Genomic DNA, 17,095 nt, shown 5'->3' with positions numbered 1-17,095 from the left:
ATACAAGTAAATTTGAATATAACATAACATTTATATCAGGTCAATACCTTATAAATCACTATAAGAATTGTAGGGAATCAGGAGACCCCAGATATTCAGGGTAATTTGAATTTTGTTCCCTTTTTTTAGTTAATTTTTGTGTGATTATTTCTTATATTTATTTATTTTTATTTTGGTTGGGCAGGCTCATTATACACTTACTCATTTGATGAGCAAGAAAATGAGAATTGTTAATAATTTATCAATATTATTTTGGCAGTAAAAATTATTTGTTACCTTGTGTTCACTTAAAGAGAAGGAAAAGGTGAGGGGATAACAATTTACACCAAGAGATATATCATTAGATGATGAATTCTAATTCAGTTATTGCAAATTAATAACTGGATATATATTTTTCAGGCAAGCTACTCAGTATTCTGTAAAATACATTTGAATTTGATTTTCGCATCAAATATTAATGCCCTTCAGGAAGGAAATTTTTCTCTGCATTACATATATTGTTATAACAATTTAGCATTAATAAAGCATTTCTGAATTCTTATTACATACTGCTCCAATTTAAATCCCAACAAATGTTTATAATAAGCAGTGTCTTGTCAGTGTAAAATTATGTTCTCAAAACGACTCTTATATAAGTTCTGCATAATATATCACAAAATGTAACAACTAGCCCACAACACCACTGTATCATTTTGTTCAATTACTTTTGCATTACTGATATACATTATTAATACTATTTAACATTATATCTCTGCAATTATGTATATGGTTTCCTTTAACACAGTTTCAGTATCATATTCACTGCAGATGTGATGTGATTAGCAAAAGTAATTTCTTTCAAATACAGACACTCAAAGCCTACAAAAATAGTCAGAACTCAGAATACTTCTATAAATATTCAACAATAATATTGTGAAATACAATCTTCAAGGCGCTGTACATGTATATATGTTACAGGTAGTGTTAATGTGTAAATAGCATATACACTTCAATACAAAGGAGAAAAAATCACCAGTCATCACTCTATTATGTGTAATAAATATATATCTTTATCAATGATCTCCACACCATTGATTTGGCTATCTCCTTCTCAACTTACTGCATACCCAAGAATGAATGTTCTATTCCCAAATTGCTACTTCACAAAATAATATAAAAATATGCATACTAAAAATGAACTTTATTTGAGTAACCAACTTTGTCTGCTTGCACAAGTGTGCTGTATGTTGTGAAAAAAATTGTTAAGATCTGCCCAGAATCTGGATGTAGTTTGATAACTTTGTGACAGATCAGTCGCCATGTACATTTATGCTGTAACCATATTCCTCAAGGACGATTAAGATTCATCATATTCTGAATGCGTCCGTGCAGAGTTAGCTCTATTGAAATGAGTGTTGATTGGCCTGGTTCCACTTCCGAACAGTTTTGAACCCAGCAAATATACACCAATTATCAATGGGGCCTACATAATAGTGTAAAAAGTATTCATTCGGCCATTCCTTGGGCCACCATATACCAATTCAAGTCAAATTCAGAGTGAAGCGGTTTTTCATCATGCTCGATCAAACTATGAAAATGAGTTCAGAATTGTGAAAATGCGGAAACACACAAAATGAAAATCGATGAGGTCTACAACATTAAGCAGGAAAGGATACTAGATACACCACGCTATAAGCTAGTCTGTAGGAACAGACTCAAATCTAACACTTAAGCCAATTATACCAAGGCTAGAATGAAGACTAGACACTAAATCTTCTGTCTGTGTTCAGTAGAGGCAGCCACAGTGCATACAGAATATAGTCCCATAGTTCAAACTCTGTATTATGTGACTATTCGAATTACACAAACACAAAGATCTGTGCCTGCAGACTATATGCTTCCTTTTAATGATTTTTTTTCACACAAATCTAAGTATCGAACCACTATATATCAAACCCATGCCGTAAAAACATATTTCTAAATAAATAGGGCCAATAAACCTTTACCTGAGGAACACCAAAAATATTCAAACAACTACACATTTTTAATGCATATTCATACCATACTTTTTGATGAAATAAAAAATAACACAAATATGTTGATTGCATTATAAGTACATGCAGTAGTGTGACTCTTCAGAGCATGAACAGCCCAATGCAATTTTGCATTACATACCATGAAGTTATGATTTTAAGTCACATTTTGAATGTAACTATTTGTAAAACCTGGTCATTCTTAAGGCATGCCAGATAGGGCAGTGTCAGTCCCAAACTGATAAATTGACATTTCGATATTATTTTGGCGATAGGTGTGTACCATATTATGAGCACTTTAAATCAAGACTTTGTCCAACATAAACAAGGTTAAATGATCGTGAAGCAATACTTCATAAACAATGTTTGTATTGTACATGGACCAATTCAGTTTGGGTGCTGCTTTTCATGGTAATTTCTAACTGGGGGAGACTTAAAAGTATACCTAACAAAAATGATATATATATATACAGTGCGTATCAAAAAAAAGTTTACACTTTGAAAAAATCCTGTAGAATTATACATTTGTAATATCTTGAAGATTTTTCCACATTTCAACATTGGTACAGATCCATTCAAGCAAATGACGATATAACTGTAGAAAAATATTTCCGCTTGAGCGAGCACCACTTACTTTTGAAAATGTAGTGAAAAATTATTTGCGCATAACTTTGAAATAGTTATACAAATAAAAGTAGACCTTAATCATGAAGAAAACATGAAATTTAGCTAGTAAAATTGATTTGAAGATATCTTTTACCTTTTTAAACTTGTTTCCTTGCCCAAAACACTTCGAAGAGTGCATTGCACCCCACCCCACTCCCCCACACACCGAGGCCATCGAGACGATATTTGCTTTGCACTGAGCTGTGATTTACATGAAATGGCTTAGGCTTGATTTTAATTTTGTTAATCATTGTCAAGCTTGGCAAAAGTGTGGACAAACAAGTATTACATAAAAAATTAAATGTAAACCCACTTTAAATGATAAAAACTCAGTGAAAAAATGCTGGAGATGTCTGATATAAACTTTTGTTCAGGTTCAGTTATGTCCTCAGATCCAGCTGGCACAAAAAGGGTAAAGGTTGTGCTTACTAAATGTTAAAATTTCAATTTGGGTGGCAAAATTGTTACAAAATGCTTGAATGTGTCCGTTTTATTTCAATTGACTAAAAGTGCAAGGGAAATGTATGAGAAATGTTTCACAGGGTAAGTTTGATTTCGCCCTTTCCCCTTGACACAGCGTGAAAACTAGCATTTCTGCGCAAAAAGATTTCTGCGAGCTTTACAAAAATGGACAGTGCTCACTCAAGTATAACATTCTGTTAAAACTTTTACTTTCATTGGATAGATGAGACCCAAACCTAAGATGATATGTGAAAAAATTACCCACATGTTGTATATTTATGAATTCCCAGGGCTTTTTCAAAGTGTAAACTTTTTTTTGATACGCACTGTATATGCTGACAAAGCAACATATATCTGGCTAAATGCACAATCCAATAAGAATGTCTTTGTTCTTTTTTGGAAATCTCCCCCCCCCCCTCCCAGATATTAGTTACAGTGCTATGAAGGTGGCTCCATCTACGGAATATGCAACCAATCTCTGTGTATGGCACACAAACACACAGAGAATATTAACATGCACAATTGCATGCATACATGCCGATCCCATATACTGTATCCACATGCGCATGTACATGTGTAGAAAAGAACAACCATGCAACGTATCTACAGACAACTATGAATAATAGCTTTATATCGACAATACTTGTAATAAAGATGTCACACAGTATCATGCCATCCAGCGGTACCCTCAACAACGTCTAACGGTATTTAGATTTAAGTACTGCCTAATTCTTTTGCTAAGAAACAAAGCGCCACTTGGTCTATAATCAGTTTTTCTACTTTCCCTTTGGTCTCATCCCATATGGCTAATCCTTGTTTCTCTATGACCAGCTTGTCCGCCAATGAAACCATTTGGAATAATTACTTCAGTTTTACGCCCATTTATCATTTTGTCTAATTTCCTGTTGGCTAAGCCAATGTCGTCTAATATCCCCTCAATGAAACACCACTTGGTCTACATGATTAGATGAACCTGTAATGACCAAATCTCCATGAGGAAAGTTTGCCAAATAATAAGTAGAAGAATAAGTCGTGGCCCACTACTTTGGAATTCTTTGCCGGTTAATTTGAAAACATCTTGTTCATTTAATATTTTCAAACGTAACTTCAGAAACTTTATATTTGATAATTAAACCTGTTTGTAAATATTTATATATATATATAATCTAAATCTTACCATTTGTGTATCTATGCCTTTGTATTGTCTTCTAATTGTTTTTTTTTTACTTTTGATATTGTCAATAATTATTATTCTTTTTAAAGTAAGTTGGGTCGGCCTTTTTATAAGGATATTCTTTTTCTTTTTGGCTGCTTCCCTCTCAATGCTTTTTTATGTCTTTGATGTTATGTAAACTTTTGTTCCTATGTATTTTACCACATTTGTGTTCATTTTTATGCAGAGAGCAAAATAAACTTGAATTGAATTGAATTGAATTACACATTCTTGGCGTATGGCAAAATTAGACCAAAAGGTGGTTTGACCAAATAGTAATGATACCAAATTGATGGTAGACCATGAAGATTTAGCCACGATGGTGTTTGATGATCTGAGAATTGGGGACCATCTGCTTGTAGGCCAAGTGGATATTATTAAACCAGTATCCATACAGATAGTAAATAAACAGAATTAGGCCGTCTGCACGAATATCAAATGGATAAAAACCAGTATAAATAACATGGAGTAAATAAATATCACTTTCATAACAAATTGTTTTAACAAAGACCAAGTTTGAATTTAGTAATCAGTAGCAGACAAATTTTGAAGATATATGCACAGATGATAAATGAATTCAGTTGATCAGATTAATGAAGCATTGCTTGCTCAAGAAGTAGGGAATACAAAAGTAATGAATTTTATGAAGAGGGTCTTGAAATTTTTTTTTTAGGAATACTTATCAAGATGGGAACTCATTTGCAATAGGGCAATTCCATAGGTTGGTGGACATGAGCTCAATGTGTCTTTGTACATATAGCCCATCTGAACCGTAACGTGAGTAACGACTTTATCTGCACCCATTGTAAAAACCATGTGTTCTTTATTTTTTTAATTATATACAAATTTGTCTCCCTAATATACTTCTTTGAAATGGATATAATCAACTTTCATAAAAGCCTTGCATGAGGACACTTTTCACTTATGTCCACTTTTCATTTTATGCATGTCCAAATCATGTAACATGAGTAACCGACACATTTCAAAGATTTGCCAGGAGCATAATGAAATTTCCCAAGTTTTGTTTTTATACAAAGGATAGTCAGACTGCGTACTATGTTGTGATAAAGAGATGTTTAGTTCCTATCAATAATAATGGAGTTACAGCTCCAAGTATGAGTCAAGGTGTCTCTAAATGTAACGTGAGTAACCGTGGAATAGCCCACTAGCTTAAATGATGGCACTCTCACTTCAATGATCAATATTATTAACACCTACTTGCCCCACCCCCTAAGCATTGCCTCCAATCCATATCACAAATAATAATACTTTAAGTGATTGGTTAACATTGGTTGACTTTTAAAAAATCTGAGCTAGAAGGTCACACTTGTCACCCGTGTCTGTGATATGTTACAAAAATGAAGCCCAGAAAAAATTGCGTTGGAATATAATTATTTAGTGCTTCAAAAATTGAAATATAAAGTGACCAAAAACACCATCTTAATTTCATCCCATACACTTATGTGTACTATTTAGGCGTCTATAAGACGCCTATTTACAAAATCGGGGTTTGCCTTGTAGTTTTTCATTCTCAATAATGGTCGTTTTCAGGGTTTATTAGTTCTAATACATGCACTTGTACACATGTTTCATCTTGGTTTGATAAATTTTTAAATCGGCTGCTCACAAAGTTAAACAATACCTTTAAGAGGTTACTTTGCCGAGAAATATATATAAAGAGCGATGAGCTTGAGCTTGCTATAGTAATTGATTCTTATGATCATGGGCATCAATGCCAAGAGAAGTTTCACAATGTCTGAGTGTACGGATCATGATTAATATCTCTCAAACGGGTGTTTGGCAAGAAGAGACCTCATACAGGTTTAATCATGTCGACTTCACAGGATGAAAATTCATCCATGACTTATTTTTTGAAAGCTGACTGACGGGCATCATTACGCCAGCCCAAGGCCTGATGACTCTCCAGGGACTTGCCACTGGCCGAAAAACTTCATGCGAGCAAAAGCTTTCTAAATATCAATTTTTCAGAATTATGATCCACGTACACTGCTACTTGCCCAGGAGAGCCTTCATTAGAGTAATAGCTTTCATGATGTCTGGTTCATAGGCCGGAGGTCTCACCACGCCCATCATGATCCCTAACCTAACGGCCCAAGACGCTGCAACAACCTTGCCTTCAGAACTTGGCATCACCTAAAACAGCAAGGAAACAAAATCCATCAAAACTGATTCAATCTATTACCTGCAAGTGTCATTGGTTTTTACATTATTTCATTATCAATTTGAAGATTTTGAATGTTTTGAAAATACTTATCTGGATATTGCACTTTATTTCGATAAATTTCTATAATCAAACTAAAAATAATAATAAGAGAACATGAGCACACCAAAAATGAATTTTTTGTTTTTATTAAAGAAAATGTACCCTAATATACATAAATACCAGTTAAAAAGGCAAAATGTATATATATTTCCACTTTTGTACTTGGAATATTTCTTAGATAGACTAGCCAACAGTTAAAAACAATGTGTAACACTACACAAGCACAATATACATGTACCTGGAACTTAAACACCTCTAATTGAAGGAGGGGTTGACATAAATTCAAAATAGGGGTTTCAAAAATAACTATCAATTATGGGAAATCATAAGAGAACCTGAATCAAATCGATCGAGTCAAATCGGAAAATGAAGAACAAATTTATTGGGTTTTTTTTAAGTTAATTTATTGGGAAAATGATGAATTTGAACCAACTACAGAGATCATCTTATGCTTTTATCCTATTTCTTTCATAAATCTCTGATTTTCTCACACAGCCTTAAATTTTTGCTATTTTTAGGACAAGGCCATTTTTAGTAGGGCTCACTTCAATACTACATCATAAACTGAGAATAAATGGAAATGGCACAACAGGGCCCCTGTCTTACAAAGGGTTACCATTGATCCGATCAATCGCAACTATGGACGGCCAGCAACGTCAGCATCTATTATGCATGTTTGTTCAAAATATTTTCTAGCTATGATGTATATTCATGCATTCATTGTTTCCTTGAAAAGATCACTGCACTTCTCTTTGCATACAAAGGACATTGAGCAAATTATTCGTAGAAAAAAATTATGACACTGATGGATTTCCAGAGTTATGATTGATCGGACCAATCGTAACTCTTTGTAAGACGGGGCCCAGATCTCCAAGGCAAACGGAAAGGGCAACAAGGCCAGTCAACAGAGCATCCACAGCCATGGATTTTGATGACCTTTGAACCCTGATGTCTTACCTTATCAAGGACATGGCTGTGAATCAATCCATCACTACCAACATAAAATGTTGAAAATGCATCAAAGTATCTGTAAGAAAAAAACATAAAACTTTATCTAGAAATTTACTGTAGAAATTACCTATATGTCAATGTACATCCAGAGATAATAAAACATCATTAAAAATCCTTTATTAGATCTTAATTTGAATAATACAAAGGACATTTCAGTCTTCATTAAAATATTTAATTCATAGGTATGTGTATATTTGTTGGAGATGAACAAATGAAATGAGACTAATATTTTGTTGAAAAGTTTAAGATCAAAAGTATTTTGTAAAATGAAAATAAACAAGCAGGCTATTGATGATAAAGATAACATGTATCAATCATGAGATATTTTAATGCCTTTATAAAGTCTATGGCCAAGTGACAAAAGATAAAACTTGGAGCCATCAGTCCTCTGGTTTCTCAACTGTAATGAGGAAATACAAACAAACCCAAATCATATATTACAGGGGTAATTGTCCCAAGGTAAATCAAGTCAGTAAATTGTTACATGAACCCAACATATTCAATTTATTTTCATTTTACTTATTTTCATAATAATCATCAATAACTAAGGTCAATATTTACAAACAAGGCAAAAGCGATTTCATGTCTCGCCCACTTATGAAAATAACCAGAAATATCGTGATTTGAAAGGGTACGCAAAAGAAATGTATCGAAACTTCATTGTGAAATGACTGGGATGGAATAACACTTGTCATAAGAGCCTTGCACATAAACTTTAATGTTGACCTGAAAACGACCTTTGATCTTACCATGTGACCTCCGACTGCAGCATATAATGCAGGTCCCCCAAGTCCATCTACCATCCAAGTTTGGTTGAACAGTGACTTACGGTTGCGGAGTTAGGTGTCATAAGAGAGACTTGCATGTAAACTTTAACGTTGACCTGAAAATGAACTTTGACCTTACCATGTGACCTCCTACTGCAGCCTAACATGCAGGTCCCCAAAGTCAATCCACCATCAAAGTTTGGTTGAAAAGTGACTTACGGTTGCGGAGTTAGGTGTCATAAGAGAGACTTGCATGTAAACTATAACATTGACCTTAAAATGACCTTTGACCTTACCATGTGACCTCCGACTGCAGCCTAACATGCAGGTTCCCCAAGTCCATCTACCATCCAAGTTTGGTTGAAAAGTGAATTACGGTTGCGGAGTTAGGTGTCATAACTTTAACTTGAAAATGACCTTTGACCTTTATACCATGTGACCTCCGACTGCAGCATAACATGCAGGTCTCCCAAGTCCATCTACCATCCAAGTTTGATTGAAAAGCGACTTACGGTTGTGGATTTATGTGTCATAAGGTTTGTGACGGACAGACAACATTTGGATCCCTAAGTCTCGCCTTCACCTCTGGTGGGCGAGACAAAAAAGCACTGACCTATACTTATGTTTCTTCCCCCAAGGCCTCAAGAGGTAGCTATGCAAGGGCACTCCTTTTATTCGCCATCGTGCCTGGATGCAATGCTGCTCGGTTTCCATGGTGATACGGAGGAGCTCCATCTGGGAGCTGGTCAGATAGGCCGTACTCAAATACTTCAAGGATTGCACAGTGGCTTTGTAAGCAGCTAGGCCTCTAGCAGTGGATTAAAAAAAAACAAGTCAAACAGACTATAGATGATGATGATAAGGACGACGAGGGGTATAACAATAACAATGATAACGATGATGATGATGTTAAGGATGATGATTGATGATGACGGAGAGGATGATGATGAAAATGATAACTATGAGTTGATGATGGTGGTGGTTATAACGATTATGATGTGATGACAATGATGATGGTGGTGGTGATGATGATGGTGATGGGATGATGATGGTAACGACGGAGATGATGATGATGATGATGTGGTGGTGGTGGTGGTGGTGGTTATGATGATTACTGACTGATGATCAGATGTTGATTATGATGGCAATTTTATGGAAGTGGTGATAATGATCATGATTAAAACAATGATGACAATAATAGGAGGTGAAGATGTTGTGGTATAGGTGCTTGCAGTGATGACGATGAGGATGATGATGATGATGAAGATAATGATGGGAGGTGGTAGCAAGGATTGGGTTGATAATGAGAAGATATATATTGGCAGTCATGATGATGAGGGAGGGCAATGACCAAAGTTGAAATACACAGATGGAGAACCAGCTTTTTCAAGATAACATTATAAACAAAATTATTTGAAATGACGCCATATCTAATACATCAGGAAAAAACTGGGCTCAGATTTTGGTATGCAATTCCAATCATACATAAGTTCATTATGACATAGTTTTGGAAAATACCTCCAAGGATATACTGTATTCAAAATTCAAATAGAGACTGGAAATGTAGACTAACCTCGTACTGACTTTCATGATACGATTATCAAAATGTACAGTGTCTGCATACAATCCATAGTCATGAGATTGCTCAAAGAATTTTGGCATCTGAAGAGATGAATAAAAAGAAATTGGGGAAAATATTAAAGCGATGTCGCATATAAATACAGGTGAATTCACTGTAGTCAAAACCTTTGAGACCACAGAACACTGGTCAACTTAAATGCAAAAAATTGAATTGGAAGATTAAATAACACATATACATGTATGCATATTCTTCTCAGAAAAAAAATGACTCAACTTATTTAATTTGTCTTACAGAGTGTTAACTCAAGCAGAGTATTATCCAAATCAGTCTTCATTTACTCACAAACAATATCTCAAGAAAACTACACATTTTCTGAATCTTAAAATTCCAAAATTCCAATCTATTTCTCTTATGACTAAAAAGTTAAATCAGTAGAGTAAAGTAGAGATGCTAACTTGCTAAGGGAAAAAAATCTATCTCATCATGTAAGTCTGCCTGAACTGATGAAACAGGTTCAGCATATGTGATAGTTCCTTATTATAGACATATGAAATAAATGCAAAATCTCACATTATTTGTGCAGCCTGACACTGTACTCGAATTTTGAACCTATGCATCAGTTTATATCTTTGCCAATTGTAGCTTGAATTACAATGCACCCACCCCCATCCCCCCGCCCCCCCCCCCGGAAATCTTCACATTAAACCAAGTTTTGAACTAGCTAATCTTCACCAAAGTTTCAATTCAAACTTAGACCTGTCTTCAAATTGTTCTAAATATAAAGGCTATATCACAAACCTAACCCATATATATGCATATAAAGAGTGAGCATCTGATGAATATCAAAGGAGCGTTTCACTAAACTTTTTGTCCTGACTAATTTGTTCTGAGCAAATCAGATGCAAGCATTTCAGCAGCTTATAACTTTTGTCAGTGTAAAATCACTGACTAGTTGTTTCATGAAATGCTCCCCAGACCTACTTACTTCCTCTGACAGACGATGGTGCATGTAAGACAACTGCTCCTTACTAGGCCCATCTGACGGGGCGGGATCATCAGTCTTCTTTTCACTCTCTCCGACACATTGCAGCACTGACAACATGTCCTCATAACTTGCGCTACCTACTACAGGTATGTCAGATGCAGTTGAAAAACTTCCTGCATCATGAGGGATTAGTTTATCGGGAGGCAACGTGTATGGATGCTTCATACTAGGTTCGACACGTTCTGGAAGATTAGCAGTGCATGGATTTAGTTTTTTACCAGTTTCTTTTTCTGAGAGGGACTGAATGCCAGTATCAGTGCTTTGAAAGAAGAACGAGTAGTCATGTTTGTACGATTCGCCTGCAGAATAATCCTTCCTAATGATGATGTCATCAACTCTGTCTTTACAAGGTTTGGCTGCAGCCCAAATTGCATCCTCCACGTGAAGATGATGGCAAAGGTCTTTAAGTTGTGCAGCTGCAGACTGGCACAGACTCCCTGACTCTCCAGCTGCTCCAATAGTCTTTAAAGCTTCTTCATAGTTGTTGTTTTCATGTAGGAACAGTAGAGGGAGCTCTTCATGATCAGCGTTGGATTGCTCTTCCCTATTGTGGTTGTTTTCTGTGTAAGGTGAGACATCTTTATCTACAGAGCAATGACCTGCATCATCTAACACAACAAGGCTTGATGGTTTGCTAACTGATGCCAACATCAAAGAGTTCTCTCTTTTTTGAAGATATGACTTACTCCAGCTCCATGATCGACTCCCTCTTTCCTGGTCACCAAGAGTAGATGCACTGGTTATGACTTGTAGCTTTCCACTTGCCAGACGACATATTCCAAGTCTGATGGGTTTAGAGTTGATGCTCTTATCTCGTCTTGAATTTTCAGGTTGCAAAAGGGACACATGCTGAAAAATTAAAGACAATATAGGCCTATGTTAACATCATTAGCATACAGTAAGAAGAAATTTCCACTACATTGGATAGCTGCCTTGATTGTATACACTCATTCAATGAACAAGATTATAACCTTGTTCTCTGTTACTATTCCCTGTGTGGCAAAATAAGGTTGGCAATGTTTGGCTTATTTTCTCTTGTTTTGGGGGACAAATGCTTGATTTTTTTACACTGCCAGTTTCCATTGCAATTATTCGTCATAAAACTTGGTTCTTTAGTTTAGTCAAATGAAGTCTTTAAATTATTTTTTCTTAATTAAAAATAGAGATTGAAAAATGACAATTGTCTTGCCATATTACTTTCCACCAATAGAGGGCATACACAAAAATATGCCCAAAATTCAAGTTTTCGAGTGCTCTGGTGAATACAAATTTGCTCCCAAAAGGCCAAATTACTAATGAAAAATAAATTGCAATTATTTGTATGGAAATTAGTATTTTTGGTCACAAAAGTGATATTTCATTTGTTTATGATTTTTTAAATTGTGCTGTGTACAGCATTGGCATACCATAGTCCACTCATGGGATCAATGCATCTCGCGTGCGAAGGATTCATATGCACATGGTGCACGCGAATTTTTCACACCCTTTTTACTAAAATAACTATGCCATTCCTTTTAAAATAATGTTTCTAATTGTGCTATGACACTTACCAAACCATATGGATCGTTTCTTGACTTCTCTTTGGTGTGTTTTTAAGAAAAAAAAAGCATTTTCTCGTGATCTTCACGTAGATACCGCAGGGTCATCGTGGTTGTAAACTTTTGCTTAGAGAGGGCGCGCGATATTATTCACAAGATGTTTGTTTACGGTTCTGCAGCTTGTACTGCTAGCTGCATTTTAGACGCTCAGCATTATTTTCCTCTTTCTGTTTTTTTTTTGGCTGTCAAGCGGTATTTTCTATTGTAGCGCCATCAGCGATGATGAAATGTAAAGAGTCGCCTTGAAATGAAGAAAAATTATGTCACATTAATTCCTTAGTTTGTTTCCTATTTTTTTGCACTTTTTTCTTCTTCCTCATCTATGATCAAAGGTGAATACCTTTTTTTGATATCTGTTCTAAAAGCTGGACATTTTAAATATTTTGTTCAAGTAAATAAATCAACAGGATAGTAATCAAAATGCGATAGAGCTGCCCGAGCTGAAAATTCTGATACAAGGACTTGAAAATAGAACATTCTGAGCACTTTTTATAACCATGATGAGGAGACCTATATATATATATATATATATATATATATATATATAAATATATGTATATGAAATAAGCTAACACGAAAAAAAGACGTTTTGGGGACTGTTAAATAAGAATTCATGAGTGGGATAGGTAACTATCTATTCTATTCTTGTTCGTTTTCTATTATTATTTGTGTGTTGTGTTTATTTTTCTTGAAGCACCAAAAGGTGGACATGTCCGCTAAGATATATTAACGAAGTCACCATTATTATCACAAGCTAACGGATCAAAATGCGAGCGTGAAACGTGAGCTTCTTTTTTTCTTAATTCAGTCTTAACGATACTTTTTCATAATATTTTAAAGGTGAATCTCATGATTCAAAATGATAAATGCTTGTCGCACGGGCAGAAATAGCGGGACCAATAATTATTTTCAATATTCCGAACTGCATTCTGGACGTTGTATAAGCGCCTTTGTATAACAATTAAAAGGGTAGGCCTATTTACCTTACAAATTATGCGAGCGCTGAACTTTTGGACATTTAAACCTCAACAAATGGACATTTTTAAAATATGAACAACATCATAAATGTCACTTACAAAAATGATGCCAGCGCGAAGCTCGCGCTTAGAGTTTTTGATATTGATGACAGGACTGTATCTAAATGAAAAATAATGCGAGGGCATTTGCGCTTAAGATTTAAATTTGGGATTTGAAAAGTCCGACAGATTACCTATACTTTTAAAAGAGGAATGACCTCCAGAATTCAAGCGCGAAGCGCCAGTAGATTTATGTTGAAGTTTAGACCTAGAACAGGGACGTTGAACCTTCATAATCATGAAAAAGATGGTATTTTTATAAATAAAACATGGGAGTCTAATTTTGTTTTAGTGTTAATATTCAGATCTTCAAACTTGACATTTTCCTATCCCCTTCATCATCCCCTCTCCTTCTCCCTTTCCCCATTTTCGTTCTCCCTTCTTTTCTTCTCTCCCTTTCCCTTCCCTCTTTCGCTTTTCCTTTCCCTTCTTTTCTTTCCTTTCTCCCTCCCCTACTGTTTTCTCGCTCTTTCCATTTTTCTTTTCCCCTCCCTTTCCCTCTTCTTTCCCCTCTTCCTTTCCTTTGTTTTCTTTCTATTTTATGGTCTCCTTTTCCCTCTCTCTCCTCTACCTTTCCCCCTCCCCTTTTCCTTTCCCTTTCCCTCTCCTTTTTTGTGCAAACATTAACACGAAAATCTTGCTTCCTACACACACACACACAAACGCCAGCAATCTAACACACGTAATGCGAAACAATCGGGACATTTTCATTTGTTCATATATATATATATATATATATATATATATATATATGTATATTTTCATCAATTTAAAGCTTTGAAAATTAATAAACAACGATTCCATAGGCGAAATCTCAATGATCATTAGGAAGGTACTTTACCCATTTTCATTTTATGTCATTGTGATTATTCCATACTAAGGCAACATATTTTGGATATAAAAATACGTGAAGGAAATGTTCCTCTTCTGTTTTATACTTTAACAGAAAACATTTTGTTTAACCAAATTATGATTTGTCTTTCCAAGTTCCATGTAGTATTTTCATTGGAAAATCTCTTAAAGGTCAAGTGCACCCCAGAAAAAAAATGTTTGAATAAATAGAGAATTATGAAACAAGACTAACGCTGAAAACTTCATCAAAATCGGATGTAAAATAAGAAAGTTATGACATATTCAATTTTCGCTTATTTATCACAAAATAGTTACATGCACAATTCATTGATATCTAAATGAGAGTCAATAATGTCACTCACTATTTCTCTTTTATTGTTCGAATTATACAATATTTCAATTCTCACGACTTTGACCAAATAGGACCCTCTTTAAGTATATACATGAGATGCAACCTGTTGATTTTTGGTACAATTTCCTATTATGCGCCGACGACTTGAATCGAGAATGTTCGATAGGAAAAATCTGTATTTCGATTTTTGTTTGCGTAATTTCCACCGCAGTATGAAGGATGACTAAGGATGGACGGAGCGAAGTATCCTGGTTGAGATTTGGAGGTAAGCGATAAAAACACTTTAATAAATAATTTATAATTCCTTTTTCATATAAACTTAAATCATACGATCAAGATTAACATAGTGGACAAATATTGAAAGGTTTGGCGTAGTTTAGTCCCTCACATTCGTGTGATGAATGAAAACGTCAAAATGCACTATGAAATCACATGTGTTGTGCGAGGTTAGTATACTAACCTCGCATGTTGTGTGAGTGACCATAGTCCTACCTTTAGACACCCAAGGGTTCATTACATGCCGCCGCGCACAGAAAAATCAAGCCATTGAAGTCGTGTGTTGTGGACCCAGGCCCAAGAAGTGAGATCCCAGCACGCGCGACCCACTAGTTAGAAATCCACTGCCAAACGCGGTTCGTGGTGCGAGGTTAGTAGTAATACTAACCTCGCAATACGTGTGAGTGACCTTGGCTTTAGATTGCCCTACAGGCAGGATGGTAATGAACCCCACTCACACGTATTGCGAGGTTAGTATTAGTATTAGTATGAATGAACCCTTGCCTTGACTCGAGACTGGGTGAGACAAGACGCAACCCGCCCAATTTCATCATTTTCATGTCATACAGTTAACTAACATTGAAATTAATATGTGGGGCACTTACCTGTGGCTGGGCCTTCGCATCGCACGGTTCCCCGTCCCTTGTATTTGATACATATCGAGATAAGTACAGATAATTCGACCTTAAAATTCTTTTAGCGCACAATGGTGAAAATAGATGAATCTTTTCTTTCAAGGGATTCAAGGATGGATACATGATGTCAAATTTACTTGGTTCATTCCACTCACGACGCAACTGCAGCAAGAAGGCCACTTTTCAATTGCGTTATACCGTAATATGGTATCCTCAATTTCTAGAATGCTCCAAATTTCTGCATATTTCTGCTGTGTCGTTAAAATATATATACGCTATACTTTATTCCAGAAAGAATTCTAGATAAAAACACAATTTGTAGACTTCCAATTAAACTCTCTTAAATGTGACCAAATGGAGATAATATTCGTTCAGATTGGCCGTTCCATGGTATAATAGAGAAAAAAAAACGACAATGATTTCAAATGAAAGGTATATCCTATATAAAAATATATATACGAAATAATTTCCTATAGCTATTAGTTGGGTTAATATTTGTCACAATGTTAGACTCTCATTGAAAAAAGAACATGATAAATAATATTGGGTTTTTTTTAAATTGAATTAATCAAATTAATGTTTTCTTGCACAATATTTAACAGGCGTCCGTGGTTCCAGGACCTGAACAGCGAAATCGAGGAAAATATAAAGAGAAATATCGCAAATTAAGTATCTTCATTAGATTCTTCGTGATTTTTTTTCTGAGACTAAATTCCTTCCTTGTTTGAGTAATAACATTTTTTGGTGGGGCGCTTGATTGTCATATATTTTGGGGAAAAAATTCAAAGCCACTTGAAAAAAAATCCAGTGGATCCATGCATGTCTGCATATATACAAACACAATTTCACTGACTATGATGGCACATGCAATTGTCTCCTCCGAGATGAGAAATAAAAAACTGAAGCATGTGGCCTTTAATTGAGACACAAATTATGTTAAAATACATCAACTGATAGAAATCTAAAATAGATTAATACACCGAAATTTTCTTTATCTATAATAATTTGATTTGATTTGAATAATAATAATGATAATAATAATGGTAATGAAAATAAAATAATGATCATAATAATAATGATGATAATGCATGATAATGATAATAACAATGATAATAATAATAATAACATGTAATGATGATAACGAATTTAATGATAATAATAATGATAATATGATAAGTGGCAACGCTATACAAAATCGTCCTTTTATGACATATAGTACACGTTCTCTGCAGACAGACAAAAATCTCCTTTATGAATTGGACTT

General features: G+C 35.0%; 1 protein-coding gene across 1 annotated transcript; it reads right to left on the bottom strand.

Annotated features, from left to right (window-relative positions):
- Positions 1 to 4,371: 4,371 nt before the first annotated feature.
- LOC129277839 (uncharacterized) lies at positions 4,372 to 16,035 on the bottom strand. The gene is made up of 6 exons (XM_054914016.2): positions 15,802 to 16,035; positions 10,983 to 11,891; positions 9,989 to 10,077; positions 9,029 to 9,223; positions 7,595 to 7,664; positions 4,372 to 6,507 (listed from the first exon to the last, which is right to left on the bottom strand). The coding sequence occupies exons 1-6, from the start codon at positions 15,952 to 15,954 to the stop codon at positions 6,364 to 6,366; spliced, it is 1,560 nt and encodes a 519-aa protein (XP_054769991.2). The 5' UTR covers positions 15,955 to 16,035; the 3' UTR covers positions 4,372 to 6,363.
- Between the last annotated feature and the right edge of the window lie 1,060 nt (positions 16,036 to 17,095).

Source organism: Lytechinus pictus, chromosome 15 (genome assembly GCF_037042905.1).
Source record: "Lytechinus pictus isolate F3 Inbred chromosome 15, Lp3.0, whole genome shotgun sequence".
Lineage (NCBI taxonomy): Eukaryota > Metazoa > Echinodermata > Echinoidea > Temnopleuroida > Toxopneustidae > Lytechinus > Lytechinus pictus.
Note: the sequence above shows the minus strand (reverse complement) of the source record. Positions and strands in the feature narration are given on the sequence as shown.